Source organism: Bufo gargarizans, chromosome 3, assembly GCF_014858855.1.
Source record: "Bufo gargarizans isolate SCDJY-AF-19 chromosome 3, ASM1485885v1, whole genome shotgun sequence".
NCBI lineage: Eukaryota > Metazoa > Chordata > Amphibia > Anura > Bufonidae > Bufo > Bufo gargarizans.
This window is the reverse complement of record NC_058082.1, coordinates 418,895,340-418,910,377: the sequence shown is the minus strand read 5'-3', so window position 1 is coordinate 418,910,377 and position 15,038 is coordinate 418,895,340. Positions and strand designations below refer to the sequence as shown.

General features: G+C 42.3%; 1 protein-coding gene across 1 annotated transcript in view; it reads left to right on the top strand.

The window, feature by feature from the left end:
* The first annotated feature begins 320 nt into the window (after positions 1-320).
* GUCA1B (guanylate cyclase activator 1B) overlaps positions 321-15,038 on the top strand; it is a 31,712-nt gene continuing 16,994 nt past the window's right edge. The window contains exons 1-2 of the mRNA XM_044286908.1: positions 321-560; positions 13,243-13,392. Coding sequence (XP_044142843.1) covers positions 360-560; positions 13,243-13,392 — 351 coding nt within the window. The 5' untranslated portion in view covers positions 321-359. The remainder of the gene's footprint in view (positions 561-13,242; positions 13,393-15,038) is intronic.

Here is a 15,038-nt window from a genome sequence, read left to right as displayed (position 1 = left end):
TACAAAATTCAGCCTAACGCAAAAAGAAGAACGGTGCCTTCAGGACATTTTCAGTTTTATTATATTTTTAAACTAGTTTTTGACATACAAGTTACAAATCAGATTTCATTTTAAACTGTTACATTTTTTTCTTGTTACTTGAGTGAAAAAACAATTGGACCTTTCTTCTCGCTCTTCACCATTCCACAAGACAGAAGCACTTGGAATGTGGTTTGCGGAGGCCAGGCAACAAAGCTGCATGGGTGGCACCACATTAATATTGGCTCATTTTTTAAGACAAACATAAGGTCATAGGGTCATTCAGTGAAGAAGGATAGAGAGACTGAGAAGAGTGAGTACCATCGAAGACATTTCTAAAGATGGGACAGCACCTCAGCGAGGAGTCTGACAAGGTGGAAATAGATGTAGCAGAGCTCCAGGAATGGTATAAGAAGTTTGTGGTAGAATGCCCGAGTGGGACTCTTTTTATGCATGAATTTAAGCGTTTCTTTGGCGTGACAGACAACCAAGAGGCAGCAGACTATGTGGAACACATGTTCAGAGCTTTTGATAAAAATGGGGTAAGTTTTTTGATCTTATACTTGAATGCTGTAACACAAGCAAGCAGAGACATGGATATATATATATATATATATATATATATACCCGCGTGGAATAAAATTAGGCTCAGAAGAACATTAGGTAAATTAATTGTCCTCTCAACAAGGACACTGACATAATTTCTGGAAAATCAGGTTTCAGTTTCCTACAGAAGCTGAAATATCTGACCTAAGCATATTGCATGTGTCCTAAAATATTTTCTATGTCCAAGATTCTGGATTGCGGCTGCAACACAGATGATTTTTTATGTGCATGTATGAATAAGTACTAATGAAAATAGTTTTTCTCACTTTACTTTTTCTTTTGCTTCCCGTGTTCATGCAGACATACATGTCCTAAGAGTATATAGCTGCTGTTTACTTGATCTTTTGGTTGTGTTCCATCTTTATTAAGTTACTGTTTGTTCTTTTACCATTAACCTATTCGTTGTCATGTTCGAAACAAGATATTATCTTGATTTTTAATTAGAAGATCATTTATTCATGGGTGAATTTAGTAAGGGTGTAAGGCATCTGTAACATCTTGCTAAAACCTTTGATCCTGGTTGTTTAACTCCTTAAATGCTGTGGTTATTAGCAACCACTAATTTAAAGTGTTTGACAAAGAGAGGGGGCTCCCTCTTTCAATCCATTGGCATTTCATGTTGCGATCATATGCTACGGATGGGGTTACGCGGTGCCAGGGGCCTGATAGACACCAAGGCCTGCCAGAGTCATATGCCTATTAGGCTAGTATTACAGCAACACATCCATTCGCGGTCATTTGCACTGGCCTTATTACACAGGCCAATGCTTACTGAATGGGGGGAACAATTGCTACCGCAGTAGTTTCTCCCTCATTCTGTTCTATTCATTATCGGCTTCATATACCCGATTACACAGGAAAATGTGCTGCAGATAATCAGGCATCTTTCAAACTTATTAAAGATGGTGACCAGCAATTATACGCGCTGATTAACGGGAACAAGCGTTCGTATTCTGGATAATTGGCCCGAAATTGTGCAGTGTAATAGATCCTTTAGGCTAGAGGCATGGCCTAAAATGTTCCCTGTAATTTTTCACTGCTAGGTGGAAGTGCTCTGCAATACTATATATTCCAAGGTTGAATTAAGTTCAGGCATACACATCAGAGGAAGCTAAAGCTGGTTGCCCCAATTTTAATTCAGGTGCAGTAAACAGCGGGAAGCAAATAGAGGTGGCTGAACTACGCTGCTCTGTATCTCTTGTGAAGTCAATGTCTCCAACTATGCCCCTCTCGTGATTTACAGCAAATACATTATTTTCATGTAGAGATCAAAGAATTATGTTGGAGGCATGTAGTGTATGAAAGCCATGTGTGACCCCTCTAATCACTCTCATGCTGTTCTGCACCTGGTTTGCCTGAGCGAACGGAGTCACACTAAAGTCTACACTACACTAAAGGTTTTTCAACATATAACATCGATTCATACAGAACAAAGTCTACAATCACCCAATTTTCCCCCCAATTTTTATTTTTTTTTACCACTTTCACACTACACTAAAGGCTTTTCAACATATAACATCGGTTCATACAGAACAAAGTCTACAATCACCCTTTAATTTTCCCCCAAAAAGCCTGTTTCACATTAAAAATTTCACCACTACGTAATTCGGTCTATACCGCAAAAAGGGCTTTAGAATTTTTTTCCACTTTTACACTACACTAAAGGCTTTTTAACATATAAATGCAACCCTGAGCGGCATATTTTTTATCTTTTTCGGCTAATACACAACACAAAAGGCTTTACCACAGATAACTGCCCCGCTGAGCGGCAAATATATTTTTTCTTTTTCTGATAATACACGCCACAAACGGCTTTACCACAGATAACTGCACCGCTGATCGGCAAATATATTTTACTTTTGCCACTAATACACGACAAAAAGGGCTGCAATTTTTGCACTTATAATAAGCCTTTTTCCCCACTAATACAAGGCAAAAAATGCTTTAGAACATATAACTGCACCGCACAAGGGCAAATTAAATGTAGAAATATTGCCTTGTAATAAACCCTCTTAATGCTTGTATCAAACAGCACTTGCACCCTAATAAGAACGGTTTGCTGGAATTACAGAGCTGTATAATGGCAATTTGGATCCCCAGTCAGTGCAGCAAAGTGTAATAGGATTGTTCCTATTACCCAAGCTGTCACCTCCCCTACTGAACCCTGTTCTACAGAAATGCTGTGGAATGATTCCCCCTATCCTTTCCCTACACCTTGAATAATCTTTCCCTGCACTTGTAAAAAATTTTTGAGCACAATGACGTTTTTTCTAACACTGTCCCTAGTGCCTGCAGACATCTCTCCCTGCACTAAGTACACTGGTAAATGGCAGAATCTAAGATGGCTGCCGCTATTTATAGGGCTGTGACATCACAGGGCTGGCTGGCTGCTGATTGGCTGTACGCATTGCATTATGGGTGATTCCACCTTCCACGTGTAGCAGCCATTTTAGGAAATATGCGATTTGTTACCATGAAGCGCAAGGAAATTTGCCTTCGGTGCGAATCAAATTTTTCCTGAAATTCGGATCGAATTCCACTTTGTCAGCTTCGATTCACTCATCTCTAATTGTGAGCATTTGAGGGAAGAGTCCTCTCTCCCTCTGTATCTATACATATTTTTTGGCTTATGTTATATGTACTGTACAGCGACCTGGAATTAAGCTTTAGCTGCTTATATCTCTGGTTTGGTACCAGCTAGAAATATGGGCTTTATATTGTCTGAAAGCTGACATTCCAAGCTTTCAGACAATACCATAAATCTGTTCTGTACAGGGAAAGATATCAATTATAGAAATCGGGATGCTGTGAATGAAGCTGAAAGTAAAAGTAAAAGCAGATTTTACCCGCGATTATTCACGACTCTATTTCTAACAGTGATTTCTCCTCTGTTAGAGCTGTCATTCTGGTCTTGTATAAATGCCTGGACTGTGGCATATTTCTAGCTGCTACCATTGAGAAGATATCACCATGTAAAGCAGCCCTCCCCCCTCCACTTTCTGCCTCAGCTCAGCTCCAGGCTGTCAGGGCTGAGCTCATCCGTCTCTTTCTATTAGGCCCCATGCACACGGCCGTGTTTCACGGCCGTGTGCGGGCCGTGGAACCGCGGCCTGGATCCCTCCTGAGAGCAGGAGTGCACGGCGTCACTGGTTGCTATGACGCCGTGCGCTCCTTGCTGCCGCCACAGTACAGTAATACACTGGTATAGATCATACCAGTGTATTACTGTATTGCGGCGGCAGCAGGGAGCGCACGGCGTCATAGCAACCAGTGACGCCGTGCGCTCCTGCTCTCAGGAGGGATCCAGGCCGCGGTTCCACAGCCCGCACACGGCCTTGAAACACGGCCGTGTGCATGGGGCCTTATACTGAGAAGACGGACTGCACATGGCAACGCTGTGAGATGAGAGCTGCTGAATAGGAAAGTAGCATGCATTTGTGGGAGGTAAAGCAGGTAAAACTGAAAATAATCAAATTTTAAAGCACAAAACCACTTATACAGCAGGGTGTACTATACCATTAGGGAATAAAAAATCAAACGGCAGATATACTTTAAGAGCCTGTCAATTTGCATTAGAAATTTTGTCTCACTCCCTGTGCCAAAATTCCAGCATGAACTGCATGGTGTCTGTCTACCACTAAAAAGAAAGCGCTGCAGTTCACGGGCCGGTGGTCCCTTCTTGGCATGGTGTCTGGAAGGACACCACTTAAAGCAGCAGCCGGCTCATGGCTTAGCTCCATTCAATGGAAATTAGCCGCGAGCATGTCGACAGCATTCAAATTGAACAAGCACAGAAGAAACTGCAGCAGTTCCTGCCATACAGTATGTGATGGTTTTTGACAGCGTCAAAATCTTCCGTGTGAACAAGTCCTAATGGGGATAAACTGCAATACCAGAAACAGCCTAAGAAAAAGAGTGGTGCTGTTTTGATAAAAAAGGAGATCCTTCTCTGTAATCCTCCTTTAAAATTCTCAAGAAGACACAGCCACATTATATAGCCCTGTTGGAGTCCTCCATATGATCTATTAGAATAAAAATGACCAGTTAAAAGAATACAAAATGCTATAATACTATCTTAGTGCAGTTGCTAATGCCATGTGCTGGGCAAGCCTGGGTAACTAGGTACACCAGTGAATTTGTTTTTCTACAGTAAGTGAATTTAAACACACTTGGAATAAATATATATCTATCTTAGTCTATATTCACACGACCATATGTGTTTTGCGGTCCGCAAATTGTGGATTTGCAAAAAAACGGATGACATCTGTATGGCGGATCCATTGTAACAATGCCTATCCTTGTCCACAAAACGGACAAGAATAGGGCATGTTCTATTTTTTTGCAGGGCTGCAGAACGCACATACAGATACAGATAGCACACGATGTGCTGTCCCCATTTTTTGTGGACAAATTTAAATGAACGGGTCTGCATCCTATCTGCAAAAAACCAGAACGGACATGGGAACAAAATACGTTCGTGTGAATGTAGCCTTAAGAGAAATAATGAAAAGACAGATTAGATGGACCAGGTAGTCTTTTTTTGCCAGCAGTCTTCTATGTCTATGTAGGAGAAAAGGACTTAACAGTTCATGACTTTGTAAATTTTACTATATATTTGAGATTTGCCAGAACATATTCACAAGTTCTGCAAACTCCACGCATACATATCCAGGTGTTTGCACACCTAGGTTCTATACAGCTCCATAAATCATGGATTAGTCTAGCACCCACATATCATGCATTTAGGTTGCTGTTCTGCACCAAACTTCAAAAAAACAAAATTTGACCAGCTAAGAGAGGCCATTGGCTTCACTAACTGGGACAATGTCCTCAAAAATAAAAATGCAGCCACATAATGGGATGTTTTGGAAACTAGGCGATAAGGTGCCAGTTTTGTTACTATTTTGGGGTGCATATGATTTTTAATTGCTCTATATTAAGTTTTTTTATGAGGCAAGGTAACCAAAAATGGCTGTTTTGGCACCTTTTTTTTATTTTTTACAACATTCATCTGACAGGGTAGATCATGTGCTATTTTTATAGAGCAGGTTGTCACGGATGCAATGATATCAAATATGTCTACTTTCTTTGTTTCAGTTTTACATAATAAGGCTCCGTTCAGACGTCCGTAGTGCAAATTGCGGATCCGCAATATTCCCGGCCGGCACCCCCATAGAAATGCCTATTCTTGTCCGCAATTTTATAGAGCAGTTTGTTACGGACGCGGCAATACCTAATATTTATTTCACTTTAGCACAATAATAGCAGTTTTGAAGCAAAGAAAATCATATTTTAGTGTCTCCATTGTCTGAGAGTGATAGCTTTTTTATTTTTTGACCAATTGTCTTAGGTAGGGGTGGGTTGTTGGTCCCACGCCTCTTTGGCTATGTCCAACAGACCACAAGGATGTCTACCATATAGCAGTTCGAAGGGGGAGAACCCAGTAGAGGCCTGGGGCACCTCTCGCACTGCGAACATAAGAAATGGCAGAAGAAGGTCCCAGTACTACCCATCCTTAGACACCACTCTTTTTAACATGTTTTTAAATGTTTGGTTAAACCTTTCTTCCAGGCCGTCAGTTTGCAGATGATAAATGGACGTCCGTAAAAGGCGTACCCTGGTCAGTCAGAACCTCTTTAGGTAGCCCCACTCGGGGAAAACATCTCCATTAACTCTTTAGCTATAAGTTTGGCCGATGTATGTCACAGTGGCACTGTCTCCGGATACCGAGTGTTGGTGTCCTCTAGCAGACTTTGGTACTGGACCTATGAGGTCCATAGCGATTCGCTCCAATGGTACTAAGGGACTGCGGAAAAGGTGCTGGGGGCTAGTTGTTCGGGCAAGACTTGCAAAATTCGTCCACCTCTCTAAATACACTAGGCCAGTAAAACCATTGTAAAACTGGGAAACATCGACTCTGCCTCAGGTTGTTGTGGTTCACCATCAATTATTACAACATTCTCCCAGGCTCGGGATAGGGTTGAGTCCTGGTGTTGTGTGCTGTGTAGCACACAGTTACCTGGCATATAGCGACTGACAGTAACCACAATTAGTGTCCATGGGCTCAACCCGATAAGGACAGTCAGCCCTTACATGGCCAGGCTCCTGCCACTGCCACTAGACTAACGGAGCCAGGTCCATAGTGGGTAGATCCTGGGTGGGTTTAATTGGCTCAAATCTCCGGGCGTGGGGTGGAGATATCCGGGGTTTGACTGCCCCCCTCCCAAAAGAACCCCCCTGTAGATTCTTAGTAGCCTCATAGCGTTCCACGAGGGCATTGCCAGGAGACACCTGGCCGATCCAGTGCTGGAGAGGGGGTGTGCAAAGCCCTCCAGAACATATCAGCTAATAGTTGATCCAGCATAGCCGTAGCACATCAGGCTGTAAACACTTTTGCAAGAGGTGAAATAAGTCATAATACTGGGGTCTCGCGGGCTCAGCCGGGTTAAACCCCCACTGATGTACCCGCTGGGCCCGGACCAACACATTCACCCCCAGTCTTGCCAGAATCTCACCCTTTACTTTCTGGTAGTCGGCCGCTTGATCGTCTGGCAAGTAGAAATACACCCGCTGAGAATCGAATGCCAGGAACGGAGAGACAACCTCAGTCCACTGGTCTCGGGGTAGTTTCTCCCTTGTGGCCACCTTCTCGTACATTGCCAGGTAGGTTTCAACGTCATCTAAGGGTGTCATCTCGGGGATCGCCGCACGGACCGCTTTCCGGACATCATGGACGCTTTGGGATGTTCCTGCTGTCTGTGTAGCCATCACGTGTTGTAACAAAAGCTGGTTTGTTTCTTGTTGCTGCCTGTTAGCCTCCCGTTGTTGCTGGTTGGTTTATCGCTGCTGCTGGTTAGCCCAAGAGCCTTCATTATGAGCTCAATTTTGTCGAGGGTCATGGGTTGAAACTAAGCGGGTTTAATGCAAGACATACAACCGTGCCCGGAGCAAAAATGAAAAACAACAATACTTCGGCGATCATGCCTGCCTCACTGCGTATGTCTGCATCCTCCACTAATTGTGGGGTTTCACTCTGGTAGGCAAAAGACAAGTTCTTAATGCAAAAAACTGTGTTTTATTCACACTTGAGGCAAATGCACAAAACAATGCGTTACTTTGCAGTCTTGGTGTTTACTTCACACACAATAGAAAGTACATCTTGGTGTTACTTCACACAAATTGGAAAGTTCATATAAGACAATTCACCTTGATGTCAGTTCTACCTTCAGCAGTCCACGGCAGGCTTTAGGGGGCCTGTTTCCTCGGCCCGTGGGTCTCAGCCCTCCTACCTGGCACCAAGCCTCAGATCCCAACACAGAGAACCTGCTGCTGAACCCAGCTGCCTATTTAAGGACAGCCAGGTGCTGCCAAAAACCCGGACTGGCAATTAAAATCCAGTGCAGTATTTGACCCCAACTTGCTGCAAATCAGCCCAGAAGCACACGCTGGGAGGAAAATACCTTTTTTCCCAGACCATTCTCCTCACTGTGTCACAATATAAACTGCTCATACAGCTCTGCCTTTGAAAAATGTTATGGATCTTGGAATGTGGCAGCACAAATTAGTTATTTTAGAAGTGTTTTTATTGGAAGAAGGTCCCAGGCTGCCACAGCAACTGATCGAAACCCTGTGATTTAGCTATGGTGGGAGCCTCCTCTCTGTCATGTCTTTCTAACTGCCCAGATGCTACGGTTGCTATTCACCGTGACTATGAATGGATGAAATGATTGGGATCAGGGTTATCTCCTATCCTGGTCATTGCTTCTAGGTATCAACTGTATTATGTAGCTGACACCTGACATGTATGGAGAGGGCTCCTATCCATACATATCCCATGCATGTATAATAAACATGTCATATAGCAAGAAGGGTTTAATACTGATATACATTGTACTTGGTGGTTTATGGTAATTATGGTTAAAATCTAATATCCCTGGAGGTTTAAGGGTCCTTTTACATAGGCAGATATTCTGCCCAGTAATGAATGACAGTTGACATGCTGGGTACCTGCAATTTTATTCTGCAGTTATAGGAACGACCAGTAATTCTATTGTTAGTCCACATACAGCATGGCTCCTGTTTACAGTGGGTGATGCGTTGCTGAAAACAAGCATTTTTAGCGTGCTTGTTGGGTGATCGGCAGCATGTTTACACAGGGCAATGATCAAACGATCATTGGTTCCTAATGAATCAATCCATGCTAAAGGGCCATAAGCTTGAATTCACATGCAATAGATCTGTTGCAGAAATTTCTGAAACTAAGAAAATATAGGTTCCATACATCTAAGGCTGGGTTCACATTACATTTCTGTCTTACGTATGACGTATCCAAAAAACATATACAGTACATTAAATGGATCTATTACCATAGAGTTCCATTGAAAGAAAATAAAAAAAACGTATACTTTTTTTTCTTGGACTCTGCATGGTGTATTATGCTTTTGCAACCTTTTTTTCTCAACGTATATGTTAAAGGTAGGGTAAAACGTGACGTGAACCCAGCCTAAATGGGCTTGTTTTGGAAGCAAGCGGATGGTTTTCTGCAAACCAACTAAATGAATTACAGTTATATAAATTTCTGCATCACATTTGCCATATATACATTTACCCTAATGTGATTTAGTGATTAAAACTTAAAGCGGCCCTCCAGTCCAAGCCTATAATTTAACTATACTGTACATGATACAGATAGTTGCCAACAGTCCCAAATTTGCATGGAGTTTGCCTAATTTTCAGAGACAGTTCAGGCAAACTGGATTTGTGCCAGGCTGAAAATGGGCAGAACTTATGTAAGCCAAGATCTGGTTATTACATTGTTAGGATGATGAAGGGGTTAATAGAACTGTATTAAAAAAAAAAGTGTATCTATAATTCCAGTTTATTTAATCTAAACAGGTCCAGAATTCTTTATAGGTTTATGGGTTCCTGATACAGAGCTCCAAATTCCATTTTTCCTACAGTCACAGTTACATAAGATTATGTCTGCCTTCAACCACTAGAGGGAGCACATTGCACTTTCAGCTCTGTTAGGAACACAATAATAATGTCATATTAAGGGGGCTCCCTCTAGTGGTGACAACTTTAAATTTAGCATTTTATTCAACATTGCTTTCGCAGTGGTAAGCAACCTTTGGCACTCCAGCTGTTCTGAAACTACAGATCCCAGCATGCTTTATTCACTATGGTGGGAGTTGTGAGAAGAGTAAAGCAAGTGTGCATGCTGGGAGTTGTAGTTTTGCAACAGCTGGAGTACTGGAGGTTGCCTACCCCTGGCTTAGAAGGATTCCGCTCATTTGGCTCACTTTGCACCTACATAGTTTGGTCAATTATCAATAGAACAGTGCAGTTCCAGTTATAGTGCCAGCAGGCCAATAACCTACACAAGCTGATGGCTAAGGGCTCTTTCACACCTGCGTTCTTTTCTTCCGGCATGGAGTTCCGTCGTTGGGGCTCTATGCCGGAAGAATCCTGATCATTTTTATCCTAATGCATTCTGAATGGAGAGAAATCCGTTCAGGATGCATCAGGATGTCTTCAGTTCCGGAACGGAAAGTTTTTTGGCCGGAGAAAATACTGCAACATGCTGCGCTTTTTGCTCCGGCCAAAAATCCTGAACACTCGCCGCAAGGCCGGATCCGGAATTAATGCCCATTGAAAGGCATTGATCCGGATCCGGCCTTAAGCTAAACGTCGTTTCGGCGCATTGCTGACGTTTAGCTTTTTCTCAATGGTTACCATGGCTGCCGGGACGCTAAAGTCCTGGCAGCCATGGTAAAGTGTAGCGGGGAGCGGGGGAGCAGCATACTTACCGTCCGTGCGGCTCCCGGGGCGCTCCAGAGTGACGTCAGGGCGCCCCAAGCGCATGGATCACGTGATCGCATGGCACGTCATCCATGCGCATGGGGTGCTCTGACGTCATTCTGGAGCGCCCCGGGAGCCGCACGGACTGTAAGTATACCGCTCCCCCGCTCCCCGCTCCTACTATGGCAACCAGGACTTTAATAGCGTCCTGGCTGCCATAGTAACACTGAAAGCATTTTGAAGACGGATCCGTCTTCAAATGCTTTCAGTACACTTGCGTTTTTCCGGATCCGGCGTGTAATTCCGGCAAGTGGAGTACACGCCGGATCCGGACAACGCAAGTGTGAAAGAGGCCTAAGAAAATACATGCAGTTCAGCACTGCTTAGCTATTTAAATTGCATGTCAGTGGTCGCAGAGAGGTACATGGCACATGTTCATTTCTCCAGGGACTGCTTGCATGTATCTTATTTTCCTGCACCAAGCACAATACATGATAGCGCTCTGTTCTCTTGATCCATAGCACATACTGTAGATGTAGTGCCGTTCAATATGAAGCAGGTGGACCCTGCCATCTGCGCCCAAACTGAGTCTTGGCACCATGTTGTCATATAACTCCATTTGCCAGACTAGCCATAAGTACACGTCGGGATCCATTCCTTACTGTAAATATTTAAAAGGGTTTTCTGATTTTATGTGACTAGAGCTTAATCATTTTATATATTTATTTTTAATGTACACTGGGGTGAATTTATCAAGCTGTGCACTCCACAAGTCTGGCTTTAAAGTGTAGCCGCCTTGTTTTGTTATTAGTAGTGACAGAGATGGGGCACATTTTTCTAATACACTTTGTGTAGAGAACTTGTACAGTTATAACAGAAAACTTGCCCTGAAATGTCCCTTAGCAGCGCTCTCTAAATGAACATTGCTAAGTTGTGTCTGTCTACACAGTACAGAGCAGCGCTCACTGTGAAAATGTCTGGGGTTAATTATTTTTCCCTCCCTGCTGGCTCCTATATATTTCTAGAAATAAACTATACATATGTATTTGCTCTGCCCTCCTCCTATATATTGACACTGACAGCGAATAATTCTTCTGTGTCCCCAATGCACATTGGTGGCCAGAAAATGAGAGTAGCCGATTTATAGTGTATATTGTCCCCATTTGAGATCGCTGCTAAGGGACATTTCAGGACAAGTTTTCTGTTATAACTGTACAAGTTCTCTACATAAAGTGTAGTAGAAAAATGTTTGTTACTGTACCAACACACTAGAAGAAAGAAATATATGGCAATTACTGCGGCTTTGTGACTTTTTGGGCTTATTTGCACCAAATTTTTGACATACTGTACATGTATAGCGGATATCATCTCTTTAAGGCTACATGCAAACGACTGTTGTGGGTTTTGCGGTCCGTAATTTAAATATATGTATAGCACCACCTTCTGTTTGTTCTTTTGCTTATTTTCTGTCCACCTCAGTAACATCACTGAAGCGGACGCACATGCTCAGTTCTGTTCTTCAACTGCCACCAGCCCTATCTACTGTTAAAAGCTATGATAGTTACAGGGCTAGAGCTGCAGCAGAAAGGACATGCCCCCTGAGCTGCAGAAGGATGGACAAGCCCTCTGAGCTGCCAGCTTGAAATAAATCTAGCAGAGCAATTGGAGCAGTGAATAGTGGGAACTCTGGATCTATGTGAGGTTTTAGCTTTGTTAGAAAGAGACCGTCATGTACTATATGATGCCTGATTTTCGTTTCCACGGGATAACCCTTTAACAAAATGCATAAGTGCTATTCAACTTGACATCCCTGTACATTCCCTAAGAAATATTCAATTACTACATTAAATATAATGTTTCTTTGTGACCTTCCCCTCCAATCCACTATCTTACACCCTTAAAGGGGTTGTTTCATATCAGACATTGGGGGCCTATTACTAGGAGGTGGGACCTGAACCTATCTTTAGAATGGAGTAAAGTCGGGTGTATCATGCATGCGCGGCCACCATCCATTTATTCCTATGGTAGCTCCGAAAATAAACGAGTGCCAGCTCTGCTATTTCCGTCAGCCTCATAGTGAATGGAGCCATGTAGTTCACATTCACTTCAATGGGACTTCCGAAAATAGCCAAGCGCTCCACTTGGCTATTTTCGGTGCTCCCATAGGAATGAATCGAGGGTGACCTCTCCTACGTGGTGCGCCCTCCTTCAGTTTGCTGGCCCCATTTTAAAGATAGCTGCGGGTCCCAGAGGTGGTACCTGCACCTATCAGACATTAGGGGCATCTCCTAGCATTATGCCCCCAAAGTCTGAGGTGAGGCAACTCCTTTAAAACACTTCTCCATTGCCTCACTTGTTAATTTTTGTCATTTACAATTATTACAATTATTTTAATAAAGAATGAAAAAACATGTATGGCCTGTTCAACTTTTAAAGCAAGCACCAAGACTGGTCTGGATCCCCAACCGATTGCAAAGCAAATCCAATTGACATCTCAAAAAACGAATTTGGGAAAAGTGGTGTAAGCCTGTCACATTGTAAAATATCATAGGCAGGGTTCCCTATGGTATTGTATCCTATTTCTGCTATATTTCTAGTTACTTCTGTAGGTTGTTGTTTAGTTGGTATGGTACCTGTATTTTTTGCCTTATTTGTACCTAATTATATTGAACTAATTATATTGAATTATATATTAATATGATTGCACTATATGTAATAAAATATGTATTAATGTAATCTGTAATAAAACATGATTTATAGCCATATATAAAGGAAACCTGTCATGGAAAATCATCTGCTGGTTTTTGTCACTTATAGGATAACACCATAGATTTCCTGGAATATGTGGCTGCGCTTAATCTAGTTTTACGGGGGAAACTCGAGCACAAGCTAAAATGGACTTTCAAGGTGTATGACAAAGATGGAAACGGCTGTATTGACAAGACAGAGCTTTTAGAAATAGTAGAGGTAAAGTATTGTCTACATTATAATACATTATTACAGGCTATATATAGGGCTAGGGCTTATTGACAAGTCAGTGGTTCACATCTGTGTGCTGTCCGTGTTCTCCACAGACCGCACTGCATATGTGTAATAAGATTTTCTGTCTTTTGGCCTGCAGATGTCTATCTTTTTCTGCAGACTGTGGATCTGCAGGAAAGATACCCGAGCATGCGCTATTTTGGTCTTACTTTGGTCTTACTTTTTTTTTTTACTGATCCATTGCTTAAAAATGTATACATAAGTTGTAGAAGAAAACAGGTTGCCACTTTTTGTGGATGCCAAAAATTGAAGCATTGAAACAATTCTTAAAACTAGGAACTTTGTGGATGGAAAAGGGTACAGGTTTTTGTGTCCACAAAACAGACTTGCATGCGTGAATAATGCACAATGGCCCTGATTTACCATTTTGTGCCAAATTTAAATCTACGTCAGTTCGTAGCTGGCATAGATTTCAGCCATCATTTGTGCCATAAAATTGGAGTAAATTATGATAAATGTGTTGGAGCTAACGGCCTCACCCACCACACCCCACCCTTTTTTTGGAAAGTGGTAAGGGCAGCATAAAAACACCAATTCCGAATTGGGTTAACAGAATGTGGTGGCACTAAAAATCGCAGAAAAACACCAGCATAAACCTATGTGTGAAAACAGGCTCGGACTGGCCCACAGGGGTACAGGGGAATCTCCCGGTGGGCCCCTGAGCAAGATGGGCCCCTGGTTTTCCACCCCCGGCATAAATAACACATTAGACTTACTGCACTATATACACATATTCAATGTACAGCACTTCTACTTGCCTATGTTTATATAAAAAACGTGTTATATTATTTATTATACTTGAATGTATACGTATGGTGGGCCCCCCAAAATAAATTTTACTGGTGGGCCCTAAGTACCCCAGTCTGACACTGTGTGAAAGCAGCCCTAAACCAGGATTCACACGTAGCTAGTGTGCTACACTGCAAAACCATACTTTTTTATTATAAGCTTTAGCATCTGTCTCTCAGAGTGTTCTGCTTGTTTAGACTGTCAGCTGCCATAGGGAGTCTTACAGGCTGGGAAGTCTCCTGCAAGTTACCTCTCCTCCAGATGTGAAAAAACTGTCTCTCTAGCACTTTTCAAGCTAACTACCCAATAACTCAGTGTCTTATCCTTTAAAGAGCCTAGCAACACGATATTAGCCAAACCAGACTTCAAGTGATATGTTAGAGGGGTTGTCTGAGTTGTTAAAACAAATATACAGCACTATAAATCTGATGGTCAGCAATATATAACTAAGCTAAGCAAAAGTTAGGCAAAATAAAAATATTTCCTCATTTCCCTGGTTCTCTTCTGGCCCTTTGTTTACCTGCAATAACAACAATCTCTGAGGTTTTCCTCATGAATATGTCTGCCCCTCCTCCTGTTCTGCAAAGGGAGTAAATACAAGTGCAACTACCTAGATTTTCCCTATGATGTCAGGATGCTGTGTTTTACTTTTATAACTTAATATACTAATGTCCCTTGGACTACCTTACACCTATTTATCCTGCACCTCCTTATCCTAAAACGTAACCTTTATTTCATATTGTTCTAATAGGTAACTAAAGGGTGCTTATTTAAAAATTTGC